General features: G+C 34.6%; 3 protein-coding genes, 1 long non-coding RNA gene and 1 pseudogene across 5 annotated transcripts; 1 reads left to right on the forward strand and 4 right to left on the reverse strand.

The window, feature by feature from the left end:
* Positions 1–5: 5 nt before the first annotated feature.
* LOC143552811 (RAN GTPase-activating protein 2 pseudogene) lies at positions 6–2,443 on the forward strand (annotated as a pseudogene). Its single transcript, XR_013138714.1, has 2 exons — positions 6–126; positions 926–2,443. The product of XR_013138714.1 is annotated as an RAN GTPase-activating protein 2 pseudogene (transcript).
* A 778-nt stretch (positions 2,444–3,221) lies between these two features.
* Positions 3,222–4,074, reverse strand: LOC143552826 (uncharacterized). Its single transcript, XM_077042952.1, has 3 exons — positions 3,981–4,074; positions 3,418–3,888; positions 3,222–3,257 (listed from the first exon to the last, which is right to left on the reverse strand). The coding sequence occupies exons 1-3, from the start codon at positions 4,053–4,055 to the stop codon at positions 3,228–3,230; spliced, it is 576 nt and encodes a 191-aa protein (XP_076899067.1). The 5' UTR covers positions 4,056–4,074; the 3' UTR covers positions 3,222–3,227.
* Positions 4,075–4,788: 714 nt separating this feature from the next.
* LOC143552824 (increased DNA methylation 1-like) lies at positions 4,789–6,396 on the reverse strand. The gene is made up of 4 exons (XM_077042951.1): positions 6,127–6,396; positions 5,620–5,737; positions 5,434–5,516; positions 4,789–5,136 (listed from the first exon to the last, which is right to left on the reverse strand). Exons 1-4 carry the CDS (start codon positions 6,394–6,396, stop codon positions 4,903–4,905), a joined length of 705 nt encoding a protein of 234 aa, XP_076899066.1. The 3' UTR covers positions 4,789–4,902.
* Positions 6,397–18,309: 11,913 nt separating this feature from the next.
* On the reverse strand, positions 18,310–20,468 carry LOC143552812 (disease resistance protein Roq1-like). Its single transcript, XM_077042945.1, has 3 exons — positions 19,933–20,468; positions 18,707–19,802; positions 18,310–18,609 (listed from the first exon to the last, which is right to left on the reverse strand). Exons 1-3 carry the CDS (start codon positions 20,466–20,468, stop codon positions 18,310–18,312), a joined length of 1,932 nt encoding a protein of 643 aa, XP_076899060.1.
* Positions 20,469–23,190: 2,722 nt separating this feature from the next.
* Positions 23,191–23,764, reverse strand: LOC143552827 (uncharacterized). Its single transcript, XR_013138717.1, has 3 exons — positions 23,539–23,764; positions 23,315–23,459; positions 23,191–23,282 (listed from the first exon to the last, which is right to left on the reverse strand). It is a non-coding gene; the product is annotated as an uncharacterized LOC143552827 (long non-coding RNA).
* Between the last annotated feature and the right edge of the window lie 15 nt (positions 23,765–23,779).

A 23,779-nucleotide genomic window follows, 5' to 3' on the forward strand; every position in this document is an offset into this window, starting at 1 on the left:
ATAAACCCCAGACAGACCCCACTCACCCCACGCCTCCTTATCAGTAGTTATTATTATAACCTCTCTCTGCAAACCCTTGTTCTTCTCCGCCACTGCCGCCGCTAATCTCCGTCATCTCAACAGCCGGTAACTGCTTTCACTTCCATTTACTCCTTCATTTCAACCTACTTTAACATCCTCTATGCTTAATCGCTGAATTTAACCATCCGTTTTCTTCAAATCTAGGGTTTTTCATCTTATAAACTAGATCTGAGAGTACTGAGATAAGATTAACTTGTGTAACTTGATTTTAGTAGTTTTGAGACTAGCGTAACGAGTTGATTTGAGATTGTGTGTAATAATATCCACAAATCGTGTTTTGTACGGACGAGTTAGGGTTTGAGAGTACTTCTACTTGTTTTTACTTACAGCAAGTTTATGTTTTTATTGATAAAGAGTTTGAGTATTCATCTATTTTTTTTTATATTTATTTTATATTTGTGATTTGACTTAAAAGATTTAAGAGGTTTAGGATGTAAAGTTTGTATACTGTTTAGGGTAAGATCTATTATATATCAAGTGTATATTAGATTGATTAAGAGGTTTAAGTTTAGGGCTGAGATCGGTACGGTACCAGTTTGGATCGAAAAATACAAATACTGAAAACGAGTGAATTCATATTCCCTAATACCAACTACAGTACTGATTTGTTTGGTTTGGTAGATATTGGTGTCTTGACTATTGAAAATACGGAGAAAGTATATGGTATTGATATCGTAAACATGAAAAATTAAGTACCGATATTTGGTATGAAATGCTTATCTCTTTCTTAGGATATAAGCATTTTGCTAATGTAGGATTTTGCTTCAAACACTGTTGATTTCTTGTCTTTTGAATTGGAAGTTTGTAGCTAAATATATAAATATGGATTATATTGTTGTATCAGGGTTTTTGATATGGATTCAGCTCCACAAAACCGTTTGCATTCGATTAAGCTGTGGCCTCCAAGCCAAAGCACCAGAAAAACACCTGTGGAACGCATAACCAAAAACCTCACCACTCCTTCCATTTTATCTCGTAAGTATGGTCTTTTAAGCAAGGAAGAAGCGGAAGAAGATGCTAACCGAATTGAGTCTGCAGCTTTTGAAGTTGCAAACCAACACTTTGAAAAGGAGCCAGATGGTGATGGTGGTTCTGCTGTTCAACTTTATGCTAAAGAGTCCAGTACACTCATGGTTGAAGCTGTGAAAAGAGGTCCAAGAGTGAAAGAAGAACCGCAAGAAACTGTATTTGAATCCGGTACACCGATGCACCAAACTTTTTTTGACATTTCTAAAGGGGCACGGGCCTTCATTGAAGCAGATGAAGCGAAAGAACTGCTAAAACCACTACAAGAGCCTGGAAACAAGTATACACGGATATGTTTTAGCAATAGAAGCTTTGGGCTGGATGCAGCCCAGATTGCTGTTCCCATTTTGTCTTCTATAAAGGGTCAACTTACAGAAGTTGACTTATCAGATTTTGTTGCTGGTAGACCAGAAGAAGAGGTTCTTGAAGTTATGAATTGTTTTCATCAGCACTCGAAGGTTCTGACTTGAGGTTTTTGAACCTTTCAGACAATGCATTGGGTGAAAAAGGAGTTAGGGCATTTAGTAAGCTTTTAAGTTCACAGAGTAACCTTGAGGAGTTGTATTTGCTGAATGATGGTATCTCAGAGGAGGCTGCAAAGGCGGTGGTTGAGTTAATTCCTTCCACAAGGAAGCTAAAAATCCTTCATTTTCATAATAACATGACTGGAGATGAAGGGGCTATTGCAATTTCTCAACTTTTGAGAAAATGCTCAATCTTGGAGGATTTTAGGTGTTCGTCTACTCGGGTCGGTTCTGAAGGTGGAATTGCATTATCTGAAGCACTCGCCACATGTACTGGTTTGAAAAAACTCGATCTTCGTGATAATATTTTTGGTGTAGAAGCGGGGATTGCTTTGAGTAAAACTATTTCTTTACTCACTAATTTGACTGAGATTTACCTCAGTTACTTAAATTTGGAAAATGAAGGAACTTTAGCTATTGCCAATGCTCTAAAAGATTCTGCTAAGTTTCTTGAAGTTGTGGAAATTGCGGGAAACGATATTACTGCAGAAGCAGCCTCTGGTTTGGCTGATCTCATTACTGCGAGGAAAGAATCTTTAGTTAAGATACTTTTGTCTGAGAATGAGTTGAAGGATGAAGGTGTTATAGTGATTGCTAAGGCACTTGAAGGAGACTTTCCACGGTTGACTGAAGTTGACTTAAGCACTAATATGATCAGAAGGGCTGGTTCTAGGGTTTTGGCTCAGACTGTTGTTGGTAAACCAGGGTTTAAGTTGCTGAATATTAATGGTAATTATATATCTGATGAAGGTGTTGAAGATGTGAAAGACCCTCAAAAAAGTAACACGAGAAGAAATCCGTGTTGGCGATGAACCGATGTGAATTCGGTTGGCATCAACGGTCCCGACATTTTATTAATTGGTTCATGAGTCCACCAGTATAACTAAAATAAACTAAAAGAAACCAATCATTAACAAATTCGAACTTGGTTGAGTACTCACAACTCACCAATTAGCATAATTAAAGTCTAGATAAAGTTATGACACCGACAATCCCCTATTTATCTTATGTATAAAAATTTAGAAACAACAATACTATCTAGCCTTCAAAGAAGCTTGCATCAACTCAAAACATCAAAAGTATTTATAGCTTAAAGAATGGTTGCAAAAATCATGCCTAAGCACCGAGTACTCCCCACCTTGGTTGAGTACTCGCAACTCACCAATTAGCCAACTTGGCACCGCGTAATGACTTCTGCAACCATGACTGATATAGGAGTCTTCACAATTAACTAGAAAACTGAATAATAAAAACAAATTCAAATTCAGTTTCCAAATCTGATTAGCATTCAAACCAAATTTGGCATTCAATATATTTGAACCAGTCTAAATGCAAATAACTTGAAAAAACCCAAAAACCGATTCGATAAACTCCTTTTTAAAATGATAAATCTTGATGCATACAATATCTTTTATGCCCCAAAAGTTATCTAATATTAATATCAACATGAACTCAAAACCAGAGTTTAAAATCTGAAAAAAGCATATAACATAGCAGCCAAAAGCTTTCACTACAAAGATTTACTAATAGACAACAAATTTAAAAACTTCCTCTAATAAAGCCAACCAATCTCTACAAAGTAAGCACCCAATACTTTTAACTTGCTTTCTTTTTACAGCAATCCACCTGCATTAAGTAATTAAGAATCATAAACTGATACATCATATTGAACACCTAAAATAGAACCAAAGATGGAGCTTACCAGTTAAACCAAAACAAGGGATTGAGTCGCGGTGTTGTCAGCATGAACCATTGAATCAGATAGCTCAAATGAGGTTTTGCACACTTGTGGCTCCCTTGAAATAGTTTCATCTTCGATTGATTGGATATCGACATCAGTTGCAGCAGGTTGAAGATTCAAATCAAAACTGTTCTTAGGAATACCTTCGGATGTCAACGGAGACATGTCGACCCCAGTGACATCATCGTTGACCAAATCCACCGGTTTATGTTCATCGTTGGACTGCACAGGTTGGACTTCAGACGTTTGCAACGAGGTTGTGTGTGTTTCCGGTTCAGGATGTGTAGCAAGAGCTTGCTCGTTGAAAATGGTATTCTCGTCATTTTCCAAAGTTTGGTTCTTGATGAGAGGCTTGTGAAGAATATCTGTACCGGGAAACACTATCAAACTCATTCCCTTCATTGCCTGCCTCACCAATTCCTCGGATGGCTTGAAACCAAACACTTCGGTCCATGTTTTATAAAGTTCAGGGATTGCAGGAATCACCAGCTCATCAACACCAAGTGAACAAAGAGCCTGAATAAAATAAATTACAGATCATAAATGCACTGAAAAACAGCTACTAATCAAGCATGAAAGAATTTTTGGAAACGTTAAAAATAACATACGCCTTCAATTGCGTCCAAGAGTCGACGACACATCCCTTGGCGTCGATACATGTTACGGGTTCCAATAAAGGGCATTTCTGCTAACTGGTTTCCATGGATTATGGTGAAAACACAGGTGAGCAATGTGAGAACAAAATTTAAAAAAAAAATGAATACAAAAAACAAACAAATGAAATTAGAAATTGGAACCTTATAGATGCTGCTGCGGTTAATTCACCATCCTTTTCCAGAATTGCTGTATAGAATCCAGAATAATCCAACGTTTTAAAGTTTGACCTGCCAAGATTTTTTACAGGATATTAATTTTAGAAATTATTTTTGTACTTTCATCTTTAAGTTCCCCCTTAAAAATTGTTCAAAGCGCATTCAAAACCCTAAATCTAGACAGATAAAAAGCAGATATAACACACAAAAAGAGGTTCAAATGAGAATTATCTTAAGTGAACATGGCATAATCTTTGAGAATTTAAGTAAACCTGATCCGTAATCTTAGAAATTCACATTACAATTCTTTATTTAGTTTGTATCTTTGTCGCTTTCTGAATTAGAATTGGTTTTTGTTTTCAAACAATGTATTTGATACTTCCTCCGTCCCATTAAAGTGTCATTGTTTGAAAAACACAAAGTTAAGGTAGTTGAATGATTACTTTTTTTTGCTTACCAAATGACAATAATGCCCTTGAAAATTGGGTCCATAAATATTGTTTTTAATGGAACGGAGGGAGTATCTTGTTGCTCACTCGACAATTAAAATTAAAACAAAAAGAACATAAAAACCAATGTGAATCTATTAAAACCACCTCCACTTTGAGTTTAAAAAGCCAATAAAATACACCTAGAAAAGCATTTCAACCTAAGATAGACAGCAATCTTAATTTGGAAACCTACCTAGCATAAAAAGTAACGTACAAATAATGAGAACTTACCCGCAGTTGTAAACAACATCATGGATCCTATTGACTCCACTTCTTTCATCCATAACTGGCACAAAACATTCATCCATAACAGAGAATGCAACAGCCAATTTGGAATTGCAGTGAACTTTCGTCGGATCATCAAGATCTTGGCTAAGATCATAACACTTGAGTAGGGTCCACGAATAACCTTCTTTAAGTTCAAACTTGACCCCAATATACGTCTGCAGTTGCTCATAGAGCTATGAGAAAACAAAATATTAGAAAACAAGATCGCAAGCGAAAACAATATTTTAAAACAGAAAAACTGTTAATGCAACGTCAACTGAAAATCAATTGGCATTATAGTCAACTGCGATTCTAATCCAAATTTAGAGAACCGCTCCTCTTAACTCGAAAAACAAAATGCATATTTTTATGGATATCATGAAATCTAACAAACATCAACACAAATAGGGTTATATCTTAAATTATATATTAAATAAACCAACATTACTGTAAAAACGTGCCTATATAGAAACTATCTTTTATGTACATACCTCCAGGCATTTCTTCCCACAAATAGATAGGCTACTAGAACCAGCATCTGCCACATTTTCTTCTTCTAAGCATGGGCGGTGAACTGTAAATAACAAAATGTTTGTTAACATAATTTTCAGAAAGCAAAATCCAGAAAAAAGATACGAAAAAGAAAGAAACTAGCAACTTCAATGACTAGATCTTACATTTTTCCTCACACAAACAGCATTTGACCATCTCAGAAGTATGTGACGCACCACACGCAACTAGCCCACAAAATTTGCAACAGCAGTATATGCAGTACCAGTCACCAGAAGGAAAGTTCTACAATGCACACAAACTACATTAGAATCAATAAGGTAAAAACAAACAACTGTATCAATTTAGCATCTAAACTAGTTATATTCATTAGTCACATATAGTAAAAGACTAAAAGTGGCAAAATAAGCAGCTCGGTTTGGTTGACCAGCAAACACCTTTTGTATATTCTTTATAGATAACAAGATAGTTAACTATGATTACAAAAGTCAATATTGTTTGAATAATTATCTAAATTTTGAATAAGACAATATAAAAGGTTGTATGCAACGCCAAAAGAATATTTGGTTGCACTCAGTTAGGGAACAAAGCGAGCCCAGATTACGATAATAATATGGCATCGTCACACCAAACTAAAAACTTTTTATAAATATAGAGAAAAAAAATCGGATTACCTCAATATCAAGGCAGCTCTGATGAAATGTCGAAGGGCATCCATCACAACAAATCAGGTCACCACCATCTCCACAAATGTTGCATGTGTCATCATGAGGATCATCACCTTTAACATCAACATTATTGAATTTAATATTGGTCAACGCCATTTCTTTCTTCCAGGAGTTCAGCAAACACGTAAAAAGCGACGCTCCAGACTCATAATGTATACTTTTGAGTGCCTGATCAAGTGTCCCACCACCATGAGACACAAATTTTGATACATCCATAGTTTCATTACAGCAACTACAATGAAGCCCATCACATGTAACTTGGCCCTCAAGCAACCTGTTTCTCCTACTACCTTCCCCATATACAAATTTACCACCTACCACAATAACACCTGAATCTATCATCCAAGAGATAATATTTCTTTTCCCGTTAACAGGCTAAAGTCATCATCATCTTGATCCACACCCTTATTAGAGCTACGAGCCACCAGGCATGGCTTTCTACTTTGCCTACCGTTTTGACTTACTTTTGGCCGCCTTTGGACTGCTGACTCAGCAACAACACCATCTTTTTTCACTTTGACATTTGATGTTTTGTTAGCCAATTTTACAGTAGATTTTTGAACAGCTTTCTTCTTTTTACCGTCTTTGCGCTTCTTGTTGAGTATTTTACACAATGCAGCATCTCCACTGATGACTATTTCAGCCTTACTTATATTCTTGCCTTTTTTGCCTTTCTTCTTATTCTTATCACTTCTAATCTTGGAAACAACTCTTAATAAAGTGTTCATTTCTTCATCGGGTATTGGAGTATATGCAGCGATTTCTTTATCATCAGCATCATCATTTTCTATTTTCTTTTTTAGAGAAAAATAAGCTTTGGTGATAGACCAATGTGTTCTCCCTTTTTGATCAACATATACTGCATCCAAGTAATCTCTTCCTTGCCTTGGTCTACACTCAATTGTCCAGCCGGCTTTCGTAATCATACCAGTTATTTGTTCCCTAACAGCTTGTTGTTTCTTTTTCCTCTCCTCCCCTGTAAGGGTATTGTTCAACTGTTTTGTACTTTCATCTGTATCAGTTTCTTCACTGTTGTCACCAGCAACATCAAATTCTTGATCTTGATTTTGCACATGCTCAACTGTTGTATCTTTGTGTTTTCTCTTTTGCTGTTTACCCGTTAATTGACTGCTTTCTTTCTGGAGGTCAATTTGATCCAAACACTCATCTTTTGTCTTAAAAGGTCTTCCAGGACGTTTCTGTTTCTTTGGTGGTCTACCCACTGGTCGCTTTCTTTCATCACCTTCATTTAGAATCTCATCTTGATCTAAAGAATCATCTTTTATCTTTCTTCTGAGACCAGATTCATTCTTGGGAGGTCTCCCACGACGTTTTTGTTTCTTCTTTGGTCCACGCACCGGTCGGCTGCTTTCATTGACTTCTTTCTGAAATTCAGAGTGGTCAAAACATTCAGCTTCCATTTTTCTTTTGAAACCGACAACACTCTCATCCACCTTGGAACCGCCATTCATTGACTGAGTCCTTGACCGCAATAACCTACCCGTGACTTTGACTTCTTCATTATCAACTTTGACCGTTACAGAACTTGCATCTTTATCACAATCGGAACTTTCTAAAACTTTCTTCTTCCTCCCTCTCTTGCTACACTTTTTAAGCTCTATAACACCATCATCATTATTCTCACCAAAGACCATAGAACCATCAGATGCCACTTTATTACATTCTTCTTGTCCACCAGTGACAACCTTCATGTCATCACCGATATCAACTCCGCTCTTGCATTCTACAACTTGAGACTTGTTTTCACATTCCATTTCTACTTTATGGGTTTAATAACTATCAACAAAAACCTTAAACTGATTCTATTTCACCTTTCACACCAGACTCCCAACAAGTTCAAATTCGCCAAAGCCGACGTAGACATTAAACCATTATATCACACCGAATCCCTTTTTCGACAATTTCTTGTTGAGGTAATGAATATATCAGCAAAAGGCAAAAGCTTTGAGCCGCATTGTTACAAACCCTAAACACCACCATCACAAAACACTGTAAGAGCATAATTCAAATCACACACACAGTTAGACAAATAACAAAAACCCTAAATAAAACAACAAAAGCTTTAATCAGTTAGATCGGAAGTGAAAAGGTAAAACCCCAATCGAATCGGTTTATAGTTAAAAAATCATCGGCACACAGATCAATGATATAAATAACATAGAGACCGGTAGGAGCTACAGATTAATTAATGTTGTAAGTAAGTAAGTAAGTAAAAATCAATCAGGAGGAGTAAATAGTAGGGATATGTTACCTGATTAATAATCGGAATGGCGATTGAAGCTGCCGCAGCCGATAACCTAGAATAAAGGTAAAGGGGGATACCGATTGAATTGAATTCGAGTAATAATGAATAATATTTGTTGGCAGGCAGATGGAAGATTTTGGGGGTTTTGATTTCGAATATTCTGATAAAATTAGGCGGGATTTGCTGCTTTTCAGGGTTTTTTTATTATTTCTTTTCCCTCCCATCTCCGTATATTATTCATCCAAACATCATTAGATTAATTTTACTTATTTGGTAATCTAGTGTTGAATCAATAAAAGGTTTAGTCGGGTAAGATGTAGCTTCTCAATCATACACGTCTTGAAAACTTAATTCTTAAGAGATTTTATGGGCCATTAAGAGGTGTAATCAAGCACTCTTATTATGACTCATTCAGATATAGCGTCTCAATGGAATCTTAAGAGACTACCAAACAACCAACAGAGACTCGATTACAAAGCTCGAGTGTACAGCTTGTAAATAAGTTTCTAAAACTACATGTTGGGGTTTTCATTACTCAATTGGTGCGTATCTAAATCTACTTAATTCATTCCAAAATTTATTAGAATTCAGTGTGTATCTGTTTCTACGTTACGTTTATTTTATCAACTAAATTTCAACATAAACTTGCCGATCTAGTTCTATATATTATTATAAATATTTATATTCATTTAATTAAATTTAAAACATGTATAGCATCACTTTTATCATTCTTGTAATGGCCAAGTTATAGACCCTAATTCTCCTTGATTGATGAAGAAAAATTATTTTTACCTTTAATCGTAGTTTAAACGACTTATACTTACTAGTTTTCTAATTACCGATCCTAAGAGTGCTCCAACTTAACTAATGTTTTCAAAACGGACCGGACATCGAATCAATCACCTTACCCAATCACAGGTCGAACCGAATGTTATAGTTGGATGACATCATAAACATTATATATACCATGTTATAATTCATGACACAAGGATATCTTAAAATTTATTTAATACAACTATTAATGTTAATTGAACAAATGTAATATTCGTTTGACTACTACTAGCTTAAATAGTCATATAAGAAACTTCCGTTGTTATTTAAAGAGTACTTACAATTTTGTCCTCTCGTATTTTTGTAAGTTTGAAAGACTACTTGCATTTTTGTTCCATCACTTTACCTATATGTTATTAAAAATACACCATTAAACGAACAATTTTTCTCATTAATTTGAGTATGATATTATTATAGTTTTTTTAATTACAATAACCTAATATATTACGTAATTACTAGTTGTAACATTTGTCATTTTCGGATTAACTTGTATTTGTATTGTATCAAAACCCGACCCGTTTTGATCTTTCGGATCCGTCGTTATTATAAAATATTAGGTTTTATGTTCGTTTATGTTACACAAGTGTCGGATCAAGAAAACATCTTTTTCGGCGCATTAAAACACCTCTTTATGACTAAAAACGACTTAAAACGAACTTCAGGGGGGCTAAATCGTCAATTACCAAAAGCTGGAACCAACCCCCCCCCCCCCTCGGGACGCGGCGCCGCACGACTGTTCTTTCCATGGTGGCCGCGCAGCGCCTAGCTGCGTCTGCAAGTCAATTTCATTATCTTGTTTGTTTATGCATTGTTTGACCACTTTAAACATATCCATTTACATGCAAACCTTAAAAGAATCTTTAAAACCAACCCTTCACTCTTTCCCTATATAAACAAGCCCATCTCTTTCATTTCAATAGTGTTCATTCACTTCTTTGTCTATCAAACAAGAACATAACTTCACCTCTTCAAGGTTCTTACTAATCAAACAAGAACCATTTTTTTAATTTTAATTTGTTGCATAGTAATTTAAGCTTGTGGTACAACATATATATATAATATTCACCCATTGTTTCCTTCGGATTTCACCTTTTCCGGTCATGGTCGGTGAGGTGATACGCTACAAGGCAAGGCTACATCGAGGACTCATTATAGTCCTTGATTATACTTTATTTCCTTTAATACTTACTAGTCTTGTTTTAAATAATAAGTAGTTTAGTTTCTATTCATGTTAAATGAGTTCCATGGTATTGGGTATGTGGTCACTAGCCTCGGTTTTATCCCGAGCTGAGAATCGAACCGAAACCTAACTCTTGTTTACAAGTTTTGTTTAAATAGTTAAATAAACATGTTATATGTAAGATTTGAATATTATAACTCCAAAAATAGTTTGTATAGTTCTATAGTGTTGGGTATGTGGCAACTATCCTCGGTATTATTCCGAGTCAATGACTGAACCAAAACTGAACTAAACTGAGTTCACTCGCTTAAGACACACAAGTGTGTTTTGGGCCACCGAAACTCATATTTTACTTCAAGAATTTCCTTTAAACTAATTTTAAATTATGTTCTCAACATACTTGGTGTTTCGGAATCCAACTTGATCTTATAACAAGTTTGGACCGGTAACACCAAATACTCGCTTAACGGACGTTAAGGTTATTCACAATAGAACTATATACTTGGTTAAGTCTTTTGATTTTTTATTGAGTTATCTCATAATATTTATCACTTTGGAAAGTTGACTTTGAATTTGGTTAATTATCAAGACTCGAATCGACAAATTCGAACACTTGATTTAAAATCTCGTTTTGGTATTTATATAACAAAGGACATTGCAATAGTGCATTATAACCCACATGGTTACTCAACATAGGTTGAGTAATATTAATGAATGGAATACTAAGACCCGGTTTCGGGTAAACTTATTTTTCAATAAACATTTCTTTAATTTCTCAAATATTTACATTTTAAACCCTAAACTTTATTTATTTATTTATTTACTTTACTTGTCATACTTTGAACCTTTTCAAGACTACCTACTAACTTAAGACCCGTTTAATCTTGGTCTTGCTCGTTAAACCGATCTCCGATTATTCACGAATCAATCTTTCAAGTTACTTAGTTAACGTGAGTACATTTCATCCCCCGTTTTCCTTTTTTATACTTTGGGGTAACATGCATACTTATCCAAAATAAGAATGATTTATAATACTCTATTTTCAAACCACAAACTCTAGGGTGTATGATACTTAGAATACTTGCTCTATTGCGTGTTATATGTTTCATATGCTTTACGTGCACGAGTGTTTATTTTATGTTGTTGTGGAACACAATAAGTATGATCATACGCACCCCTAACTACTTAGCCCTGTGCAAGTAGCATAGGGCATCATTATCCGAGTATGTCTGTAGTTATCAATTAGAAATGATCCTCATTTACATATGTTTTATATACCACGATTGTTGCTTTTATTTATAGTCTCGTATACGTTTGTGGATTTCGATCATATTATATATACTTAAAACTATGAAATTGCTTACCAACATACGTGTTGACAAATATTATTTTATGCATTGTTACAAGTTTGATTATTACTTGACTTGGAGTTTGAAGACGCCATTCTATTTGATACCGCTAGGTTATTAGAAGAATGAACAATATTTATTTATTGTATTTGGTGTTTATTTGTATGAACGAGATGTGTTACTTTGGTGATTGAATGAGATTAATGAGTTGTTTAAATATTGTCACTTTAATAGTGTCTTGTTGTTCATGGACAATCCTTTGCACCCCGGCATGTTTAGCCGCCTTTGATCGGGGTGTGACACTAGTATTTGTGTATATTTATATTCTAGTTTTATAATCCATGTAATACACGAGATGATCAAAGTAATTAAAATACAAATAAAATTAAGCAATAACTACATAAAAATACAATTCATAAGTCGTATATGTATTATTACAATACATTAAATTGCATGTCAAACAAAACCTTAGAATTATTATTTGTAAAAAACAATGCATTACACGGTAATGGAAACCTTGAGTTACACGGATCAAATAAATGTAATTGTTTTTGTAACATTTTCAATGTTAACTCATAGCAAAAGAGAACAATTTACTCACGGGATCCAATATGGGTTAAGGTAAAAAAATTTAACTAAAAATGAAATAACTTTTATGAGTTGAGCGGACTGAAACTCAACTCAAAGGTATTCAAATACTTTACGAGTTACAAGTTTCTATTGTTGTTTATAGTTTACAATCAAATTTAGTATGAACACATAAAGTACAAGTGTACAACCTACAAATCATGATGAACCCATAAATTTAGATCCTTCAAAGTAAAAGCAAAATGTCAATACATATATTCACAACATATATCAACTCATCCATGATATTAACGCCCATGACAAATTGTATACAAAGTTATATTTCATTGATATTCACATCTTTAAATGTTCGAAAGTTTTTACAAAGGTATATACTCAATTTGCGAGCGCCAGTGGTGAGAGCGATGATGGTGGGTGGTTGGTGGCGGCGGACGGCGTTGGTGGGTGGTGGGCGACGAACGGTGGTGGTGATGGCCGGTAGGTGGCATGTTAATGGCGGTGGCGGGTGGTGGTGGAGGTCAATGGCGGCGGTGTGGTGACGGTGAAAGGGAAGTGGGTGGTGATGGTGGGAGGCCGATGGAGATGATATAGTGTGAAAGGATAATGAAGTGAAAAAAACCAAGAGGATTGGATGAAATAAATTTGTGTTTTGTGTGTGTGTGTGTGGGGGGGGGGGGGGGTGGATAGAAATAGAATGTACACTTTTTTTTTCATTCCCTCAAAATAGCCCAATTCATCATGTCTTTCATTCATGCATACCAAACGCTACCTTAACTTCACAATTGATTCCGTAATTGGCGACCTCAACACATGAACGGGTTGCTTACTGTGGCATCATATGATGAGGTGTCTTTCTGTGTTAAGCGCTCTTCACATCATATTGAAGAGTCCAACTAGTGGTCGCCTCTTAAGATCCTTCATTTGCAAACGCACATACATCATGATTATTTTTCTAAAACTCTGCATTAATCAGTAATGAAACCAACTTGTTTCAACAATATTATGGATCATATATGTGTGTGGTAAATGTGACAAAAATGATTTTAAGTCTGTGCTGTTAGTCATTAAGAGGTTACCTCTTAATTGCTCATAACCTCTTAATGGTTAAAAGGTAGCCTAAAGTCTAAATGGTTAAGAGATAACCATTAAGAGGTATCATCTTAACCATTCAGACTTAAGGTTACCTCTTAACTATTTAGAGATTATGAGCTACTAAGAGGTAGTCTCTTAATGACTGTTAAGAGGCTACCAAACAGCCAGCAACCACTCCTAACAATCGTTATATATTTATTTTTGGGTAGTTCCGAAAGATGTTAGAAAAATTATTTTTCGCTAGGGAGACAAAAGAAAAACATGAACTTATCAACCAACTAAGCAAACACTAGATATGAGGAAAATGAGAGTCCAATTAACAAATTTTATCAATAGTCCAATTAGCATCTTGAAAACTATGAAATTAAAATGAAAACTAAAAACAAAAATGTGGCACCTCATGCATGAATCACATCTGTGAAACACTTACCCAAAACAAGAAATCCCCCCCTCAAATTCAAGAAAACAAGATGGTTAAATTTAATTAGCAATAATTATTAATAGATGATAGTTACTTAAGAATTGAGCTGTCTAACAAAGGTAGAGAAGCTGTTGTGCTTGAAGTGTATGGGAAGGAGATTAGCATATTGATGATACGTATCAAAATGTTGATCGATTAAGAAAATAAGAAACTAGAGAATAGAGAGAGAAACACAAGAAATCAAGTTCAATTCATCGGTACCCATTCTCATTACTCGTTGTGTTTAAGTACAAGATGAACGAACTATATATTCATTATTACAAAGACCCCTAATCTATTCAGCGATTACATATAAGGCCCCTCTAATATTTGTTACATAACACATATGGATGCCATACAACAAAACTTTGACCACCTCTACTCCAACAAACAATGTGACCTACACTTTAATCATCACCATATCATATACTTTTGTCAACATAAGGGATAAACATATTGTCTCTTATGCAATACATTGATATTATCAGTACACATAAAGTTCGACAATATCGAAGTTTTAAAATAAGTAGAATTCCATGAATTGATGATTAATGAAAAAGAGCAAATCAAAATTCAAATTAATCCACAATTTGGACGATTGAATACATACTTATAAAAACAAAGTTTACAACAGTCGTGAATACTTAAGTTTAGAAATCATGCATCTAGTATGACTATTTGTATATATTTGTTTCCCCGGAGTCTGTCTTCATCATCGGAATAGTCTCAGCTCTAGATCTATGGTTCAGTAGCAATGGGCATCTCTAAGTTGATATGGGACGTGGGTTCATCTTCATCTTGGGAAGAGAAATTATCAACGAAAAATGAATACTCATGGCGTTGTGAACGAATGGAGATGGCATGTGACTGGGTAACACCAGTCTCCGAGGGGATATGGGGTGTGGGGTCGGTAGCCGTTTGAGTCACTAAATTAGAATCCACCAGATCACTCTCGTATATCAAACGTAGCCCACAACTCGAAACCGATCCTTGAGGAACTTGAAGTACCACTGCCACAGAGTCACCGGGTTCCACCAAAAGTGTTGTATCATCAAGGGGATACCACATAACAGACATGGACTTTGGACATGTTCTCCGACTTGCATAAGCTTTAAAACGATGACTTGTATTTTTGGTTTTATTATGCACTGCAGGATTAATGATGTCGCCGTAGTATAAGGAGGTGTTGGCACACACGATGATACCACAGATGTTGCCCTCCAAGTTCAGTGGTGCTACAAAAGATAAAACATCTCCTCGGTTTCGATAACTGCACCAGTCAGGAACCTCTTTCTGTACTGAGAAGTGCATCATTAATCTATTACTGAAGGGTGATTCCTGTTGTCAGGAACACTAAAGTGTGTTACAAGCAGGCAGACGGTATAATGCATTAAAAAGATTTTTAAAAAAAGGTGATTAGAAACTAAATTAATTTACGAGGGAGGGATTGCATACCTTGTACATTTTAATACATTGAAAAGCAGATGACGTCACATCTAATGAGTCACACCATCTTGCATTTATACATGTCAAGTTTGGTGGAAGGAGTGGAAGCAGCGTTAATTGCTCACAGCTCTCTATGTTGAGGTAAAGCAGTTGGGAAAGGTTGCTTAAGGTGTCAGGAAGGCTGGAGAAAGGGTTGATTGAAAGGTCCAACTCCTTTAATGACACCAAATTCCCAATCTCACTGGGCACTTGGGAGACAATGCAATTACTCATTGTTAACTGACTCAGGCTCGTTAGTCCTGTGACCTTCATGAGAAAACGAGGGTCTTCACTTCCAAGTTTCTTGCAGTCATAAAACTTAAGCATTGTTAGAGATTTTAACTCGGAAATGTTACAAGGAAGATTCACCAGACTTTCACATTTATCTGCTATGATGGATGTAATGTTTGCTGGAAGGTTTGGAATAGATTCTATGAGGTAACAATAGTCCAACTCTATGGATGTAATGTTTGCTGGAAGGTTTGGAATCGATTCTATGAGGTCACAATAGTAAAACTCTATTGTGTTCAGTTGATGGAGTTGGAGAAGGATATCACAATGGCTAGAGAAATTGACATGAAGTAATTTCAAGTGTTTTAAGGATGCTAGGGTTACGACTCCACCTGATGAAATCTCTGATAGGTTACAATCATGAAGCTTTAGTGTTGTTTCGTGGCCTTCTTTAAAAGAGTACACCATAGGATCATTACCCTCATCACTAAATAATTCGAAGTCGTCATAATTTCCAAGAGTGAGTTTTTGTAGGGATGGTAGCTTGCCTATCATTTCCCAAGGGGTCCTCTTTAACGGTATGGATGCCCTTAAATTCAAGATAGCAAGTTTTTCAAGGTCACCAATAGAGCTGTGCAGCTCTTCTAGGTTGTGACAATTACTAAAGTCCAGTTCCTTAAGATTCTCAAGACCAGTTAAATTGCCAGTCTTGGTTAATGAGCATGACCAACTCACGTGGAGAATCCTTAGCTTTTTCATACCCTAGAAACACATAAATAAAATAAATATAATACCGAATCATAAAATTTATATTATACAGGTTGGAATAAAATTAGACGCCACTTGTATATTTTATTCATCCACATGACTAGGAAAATGAGTTGTTAGATGTCAATCCCTCATGATGCTACCACATCAAAATTTATGATGTGTCTGTCAATTTTATAGAATTTAAAATTAAAGAAGTAAAAGTATATTATATATATTACAATTTTCAAAATAAAGTTGTCTCACAAAATTACTATTCACTTTAAATTGTGCATAAAACTTTGTACATTATGCTTAGTATGTTGTACATTAGTTTGTGTGCTATAAATTGTACATGATGCAATTTTTTTTGAACCTTAATAGCTCTTCTTTTTGTTTTGTAAATAGCTCTTCTTTTTGTTTGCACATGTTAAAAATTAGTTTTGATAATTGAATCAAGTACCACTCAAATTTATATAAACTATTTCATTAGTTTAGTTACCAATACATGTATAAATATTTTAAAGTTCATTAGAGTTATTGAGCAACTTTCTTTATAAACTAACAAATCCATTGTCTTTTCCCTTTCATGTTAAAAATGATACTTTTCATTAGTTAATTTTCCAACCTGATTAAAGTTTTATTTTTCGTAAAAAAACCCCAAAATAATTAACAATCTAATGGACAATTTTTTATATTTCACATGGAAGTTACTGTGCTTAAAGTTTATGCGTGGTTTAATGTTTTCAAGGCTACTTTTGGTGCGGTTTAATGTCATCGCTACAACTTTTCTTATCGATACCTAACATTTAGGATCATTAAAAAAAAACTTGCTTATATAAGAATGTAACATGTAAGCTTTGTGTCAAACTATGATTGAATGTTTATTAATCTAATGACTAGGACATTACATTGCTAAAACTAGATTGCTTTGTTTTATATCAAAATGATTTTTTTTACGGTTTACCCCGCCGCATCGCGGGGTCACATTACTAGTTTTAATTACAAACTCTCAACATCGACCTCTTTTTACATAATGTCAATTCAATTTGGGAAAATTTATAGACACCTCTCTTTTTAATGGACACGGGATACCCACCTATTCATCCCATATAGTGCTACATGTGGTATATTGGCGGGTTTCCCTCCAAAAGAGCCATTTAATTATATATACGACGCGTGTACAAATTAATACTCATGAGCTCGTTTAAGCTTGGCTTAATTCAAGCTTAAAACAAGTTGGTTTCAGGTTACTCATTAACGACTTAACTTCTTTACATGCTCATAGGATAAAATATTCCGTTTAACTTCGTATTTTCAAAGATATTCAATATGTTAAAAATAATCATATAAGCGCACAGAAACTATTAAAAACTAAAATTTCAAATCAACTGGCTTTTTTTATTATTATTATTATTATTATTATTATTATTATTATTATTTCAAATCAACAAGCTTCTTTTAAAATAAATAGCCTATCTACGAATAAATTACATAAAATATAAGCCAATTTTTTCAATTAAACGTACACATTTCTCTCAACTCTTTTTTACTGTTTTATTTTTTACTTCCTCCGTCCCGTTAAAAGTGTCCATATTTCCATTTGTATTTTTCCCATCACAAATGTTCAATTTCAAAATTTATTAGGCAATTTCCAAGTTTACCCTTAAACACACAACTAATATTAGTAAACAATATTGATGGACCCAATTTCCAAGGGCATTATTGCTATTTGGTAAGCAAAAAACGTAATCATTCAATCAACATTAACTTTGTGTTTTTCAAACCATGACACTATTAATGGGGCTGAGAGAGTAGTAAATAAGAAAATGTTGAGGACGTGTTACCTCTGTTTTATTGTTCTAATTCTTGTAGTGGATATTAGATAAGTGTGAGGCAATCATACCTTCATTCCTTCCCAAAGTCTTACCAATTTGCTATTGATGAGTTTTAGAACCACAACATTGCACATCTCAATATTGTCCAAGCTTTTCAAAGGGAACCCCGGCCAGCACATGTATTTCAACCTTTTGAAATATAAGTGAGTCGTTTCATCATTAATCTTTAAATGCTCATCAGCATAATCATCATAATCAAACATAATCAGCCTCAGATTGCTCATCTTTCTAAATGCCTCCAGGGTTACTTCCGGCAAGTTCTCACTTGTATGCAATGTAATGCTTTCAACTGACTCTGTTCCCTGTTAAATATGAAGGTGAAAGATAATTATTACTTTAAGTACTAACACGCTAATGTAAATATACACAAAGATATCATACCGAACATTCTGTCAGTACCCGCATCACATCCCTTTTATCCGACAATCTAGTACGTTGACCGGGCTCATCTTCATTTTCTTGTCGGACAATTTCTAGTCCCATTTCCCTAATCGCATGATGCATCAACAATGTGTTGTCTGGTGTTATTTCAACAAGACTTTTATCAACTAGATATTGAATTTCGATATTTGGGAAGAATCTTGAGTCTTCATCCTCTAATACTTTGACAAGTAAATCCATATCATTCGTTTCAGAATGAAAATCAAAGAAACAAGCAATATCCAGAAACAACTTCTTGAGTCTTGGAGTAAGTGAATCATAGCTCAACTGGAGCTGCTTTTGAACATCACCTTGCGGGATTCCTTTCAATGTCTCCAATATGCTTGGCCATTGTTCCCTTTCATGCTGTTTAAAATGTCGACTCCACACCGTAAGAACCAAGGGAATCCCTCCGGCACGACCCACAACTTCTTCTATGAACTTTGTGTTCTTGGTGTCATCGCTTACAAACATAAGACGAGTGAAGAGGTTGAGAGATTCCCTTCTGTTTAACAACATTGTTTGGTAAGGTACATACCGTATGTTACCAAGGGACCGTTTATCCCTTGTTGTCACAATTATTCTACTTCCTTCATAGAACCATTTAGGACAAATGCCTAATGATTCCAACTGCTGAAAGTTATCAACGTCATCCAGAACCAAAAGAACCTTCCGACGACTTACCAGCCTCATTATCTTTGTAACGCCTTCATTATGATTACTCATGATTGAAAAATTATTTTCACGAGTCAGACGAGATATGAGCGCCTTTGGCAACTTAACCTTCCAATTTGGACCCTGACAGATGTCATGGATAGCCGCAAGAAAACAACTAAGATCGAAACTTGGAGCAATTCTATTGTACGCCTCTTTAACAACAGTTGTCTTACCGATCCCACTAAATCCAAAAACTGCAACAACCAAAACAAGATCTTTCTGGTCTAACCTTAATATTGAGATGAGTTCTTCTGCCCGAGATCCTATCCCAACAGGGTGGTCTGTAACATGCAACTCTTGTGGTCTTTGCATCTTCTCAAGTTCTTTAACAATTTCCAATACGAATTTAGCCTCATCCCTGCCAAATTTCATAGAGAAACCCATTTATATATAAACAACTTTGGTCTTTTATCTTTCCATTTAGGGTATTTTAACAAACAAACTATAGCTTATGTGTAACTACTGAAGACAACGGAGAAAAAAGTTACCCGTTTTGCAAGGGAAGACCAGACAGTTGACCTACTTCTTTTAGGGCATGTCTCCATTTCTGAACTCTATGTGGATCTAAGTTAGTGTTGGTGTGGTGAGCTTGGAAAGCTTCAATGAAAGGACCTTGTTGTCTTCTAACATCAGATGGCTCCACCTTATAAAATACCGGAACAACTTTCCGTTCATCAAACTTGTTGAAGCTGTCCATAATATCGACCAGCTCATTGAGGCATCTTACAGAAGAGGCATAATCAGGGGAGAATACAACAACATACATCTCGGATTCCTCGATAGCTTTTAACAGTTCTGAATGCATATCTTGACCAACAGGGAGCATGGTGTGGTCGGATATGGCAAAACTGTTGCGAATAAGCGCTGACCGCAGGTGGCTTATGAAGGTTTTACCAATATCCTCAAATGAATAATTGATGAAGACATCATGCTTTGGCCTTTTAGATGATGATTCGGATTCATCATCGAAAGAACTTGAATCCCTTTTCCTCTTAGAACAAGTAGATGATGAGAATGGATTCATTTTTGAGTTTAAGAAGCAAACAACACCGTGTCCACTTTCTGCCAATACAAACTACATATGTAGAAATAAGTCATTCTTATGAATTGTAACTTTAAAAAATAAACAGTCTATAAGTCGATAAATTCATTATTTAAGTTGAAACAACATGAGCCCATTACATATTAATGGATCCTATAGACCTAATAGGTCCAACCCGGTCACCTACACATGACGGGCCTAATAAGTTGGAAACTACTTCCAGCATCCTAACCAGTTTGTTTTTGATTGCATCCTTGATTCCTTTTACCCACTTGTGAGTTAAGTGAGGACAGTATAAGATTATAAGTTAATTAATTCAATATTTAAACACTTAAACATAGATAAATCATGGGTACAACAGTCAACCCCCACAAGACTAAGTACATAAATCAATGTAGAATAAGTCTAGAAAAAGATAGAAAGAAGATTACTGATTCTCAGAAGACTCTGATTCTTGCTCAGGTGTCGGAAATTATAAAAATAAAGGCTTCATTTTCATCCTATATATATATATAAAATGGAACGAGTTTGTTAAATTTCGACTCTTTTTCCACGAAATTTAATTTAACTACCACTCGTTTTCTTTTATTTTCCAGCACTCCTTTCCTGAAAATTTCTTGCGTTTATCTTTTTTTCAAAATGAATAATGAGCCCATGGGGTGAGATGTACGCCTTTCATCTTTCATTAAATTTTTTATGCATCTGCTTACACCAACTCTAGTGGGGTGGAGCCCCTATACTAAAGTGAACTCTAAGATCAGGGCCTTTTCATGACATTATTATTAGTTTCTCAACAACTAATTTAACACCTTTATCTTAGTCTAATCCTAGTATGGGTCAAACTGTGTGCAAATAATAAAAACAAATACACAAAACATATTTACCAATTGAGTTAAGTTGTGCTTAATTCACAGTCGAAAAGTAGTCTGAAAAATCATTACTATTCCTAATATATAATGGATCGAGTTTATTAAATTTCGACTCTTTTTCCACGAAATTTAATTTAACAACCACCCCTTTCCTGGAAATTTCTTGCTTTTTATCTTTCTTCAAATCATTAATATATAATGGATCGAGTTTATTAAATTTCGACTCTTTTTCCACGAAATTTAATTTAACTACCATCCCTTTCATGGAAATTTCTTGCTTTTTATCTTTCTTCAAATCATTAATATATAATGGATCGAGTTTATTAAATTTCGACTCTTTTTCCACGAAATTTAATTTAACTACCACCCCTTTCCTGGAAATTTCTTGCTTTTTATCTTTCTTCAAATCATTAATATATAATGGATCGAGTTTATTAAATTTCGACTCTTTTTCCACGAAATTTAATTTAACTACCACCCCTTTCATGGAAATTTCTTGCTTTTTATCTTTCTTCAAATCATTAATATATAATGGATCGAGTTTATTAAATTTCGACTCTTTTTCCACGAAATTTAATTTAACTACCACCCCTTTCCTGGAAATTTCTTGCTTTTTATCTTTCTTCAAATCATTAATATATAATGGATCGAGTTTATTAAATTTCGACTCTTTTTCCACGAAATTTAATTTAACTACCACCCCTTTCCTGGAAATTTCTTGCTTTTTATCTTTCTTCAAATCATTAATATATAATGGATCGAGTTTATTAAATTTCGACTCTTTTTCCACGAAATTTAATTTAACTACCACCCCTTTCCTGGAAATTTCTTGCTTTTTATCTTTCTTCAAATCATTAATATATAATGGATCGAGTTTATTAAATTTCGACTCTTTTTCCACGAAATTTAATTTAACTACCACCCCTTTCCTGGAAATTTCTTGCTTTTTATCTTTCTTCAAATCATTAATATATAATGGATCGAGTTTATTAAATTTCGACTCTTTTTCCACGAAATTTAATTTAACTACCACCCCTTTCCTGGAAATTTCTTGCTTTTTATCTTTCTTCAAATCATTAATATATAATGGATCGAGTTTATTAAATTTCGACTCTTTTTTCACGAAATTTAATTTAACTACCACCCCTTTCCTGGAAATTTCTTGCTTTTTATCTTTCTTCAAATCATTAATATATAATGGATCGAGTTTATTAAATTTCGACTCTTTTTCCACGAAATTTAATTTACCTAAGGCGGCTTTTTTTAGTTGTATGATCGGGTTTTTTTTTCTTTTACTATATACTTTATGCGTTGTGTGAAAGTGTTTATGGGGTTTCACAATACTCTACTTGAAGTTGGTTATACGTTAAAGACACCATGTACATAAATATTTATTATGTAATTATATTTTGTATTATAACTATTATTATATTTTTTTAAGTAAAAGTTTGCTACCAATCGCGAGCTAATCAACCTTGGTGTGCATTGGACTTAAAACCCATGTATAAACGAGATCTCATTAGGTTTGGCATTGACTTGAACTTGTTTGAAATATAGATGATTTGAATCGACCTGCAATAGTTTACGACTAATCTGGCTAGACTTATTTACATACATGTTGAACGTACATGACGGATTAAATGCATCATCTGATGTAATACATAATTAAACATTTAACATTTCATATGTAGCGACTATTTCAATTGTTTGATTAGAACAACACATCAAACTAGTGGGCCAAACATAAGTCATAATCCATTTTAACGTAAAAGTTCAAAAGTAATTATGTAAACAACACTATTTACTATTTAATATTATTCATTGTAATTTTGTATCAAGTACACTGGTATTTAGGTAACAATTTACAAATCAATCAAATATGCTTAGAAGAATCATCATGAATCTCTCTAGCATACACAAAGAAAATCTAGACATAAAGTTGATTGTTTGGTTATAAACATTGATCATAATCCCATATTTACTGTTTACTTCAAATTTTAGATCGAAAAACTAGGTTCCGGTCCAACCAAAATCGACCACAACATTTGCACATCTTCACACGAGCAACACTTAACGTCTTCATACAACACATACAAGCCTTTACCTACAAACAAATCGAAACATAGTCTAGACATCAAAAGAACCGTAATCAATAACAATACTTACAAACCTTAAATGCATACGTTTTTGATGGCGTGTACGAGTTGAGTGAATTCGATTCCACATGTTCTTGATGGGGGAGAATAAGGATTGAAGCCACCCCATTTAAAAGCTTCAACTCCCCAATTGATGATCATTTATGGTAATTTAATGAAATAATCTTATGATAAGTAAGAAGGCTTTTTTGGTATGAAGTCAGTGTCAAATGCTAACAAACACCTTCAATACACTTTATGCCAAGTGTCCAAATAATATTAGTAGTCT

The sequence above is a fragment of the Bidens hawaiensis genome, unplaced genomic scaffold (assembly GCF_021521415.1).
Source record: "Bidens hawaiensis isolate Kalapana, Puna unplaced genomic scaffold, B.hawaiensis_p1.1 tig00017038_1, whole genome shotgun sequence".
NCBI classification, from domain to species: domain Eukaryota; kingdom Viridiplantae; phylum Streptophyta; class Magnoliopsida; order Asterales; family Asteraceae; genus Bidens; species Bidens hawaiensis.

Bases quoted from the DNA above. Each gene is read 5' to 3' on its own strand.
- LOC143552826 (XM_077042952.1), bottom strand. From the start codon at position 4,055: ATGCCCTTTATTGGAACCCGTAACATGTATCGACGCCAAGGGATGTGT. The intron at 3,889-3,980 runs GTATGTTATTTT...TATTTTATTCAG, and splicing joins TCTTGGACGCAATTGAAGGC to GCTCTTTGTTCACTTGGTGT. The intron at 3,258-3,417 runs GTGTGCAAAACC...TACTTAATGCAG, and splicing joins CTATTTCAAGGGAGCCACAA to GTGGATTGCTGTAAAAAGAA.
- LOC143552824 (XM_077042951.1), bottom strand. From the start codon at position 6,396: ATGGATGTATCAAAATTTGTGTCTCATGGTGGTGGGACACTTGATCAG. The intron at 5,517-5,619 runs GTAAGATCTAGT...TGTTATTTACAG, and splicing joins CTGTTTGTGTGAGGAAAAAT to TTCACCGCCCATGCTTAGAA. The intron at 5,137-5,433 runs GTATGTACATAA...GTTTTCTCATAG, and splicing joins GTGGGAAGAAATGCCTGGAG to CTCTATGAGCAACTGCAGAC.
- LOC143552812 (XM_077042945.1), bottom strand. From the start codon at position 20,468: ATGAATCCATTCTCATCATCTACTTGTTCTAAGAGGAAAAGGGATTCA. The intron at 19,803-19,932 runs GTAACTTTTTTC...GAAATTTGGCAG, and splicing joins GGTCTTCCCTTGCAAAACGG to GGATGAGGCTAAATTCGTAT. The intron at 18,610-18,706 runs GTACTGACAGAA...CATATTTAACAG, and splicing joins ATAAAAGGGATGTGATGCGG to GGAACAGAGTCAGTTGAAAG.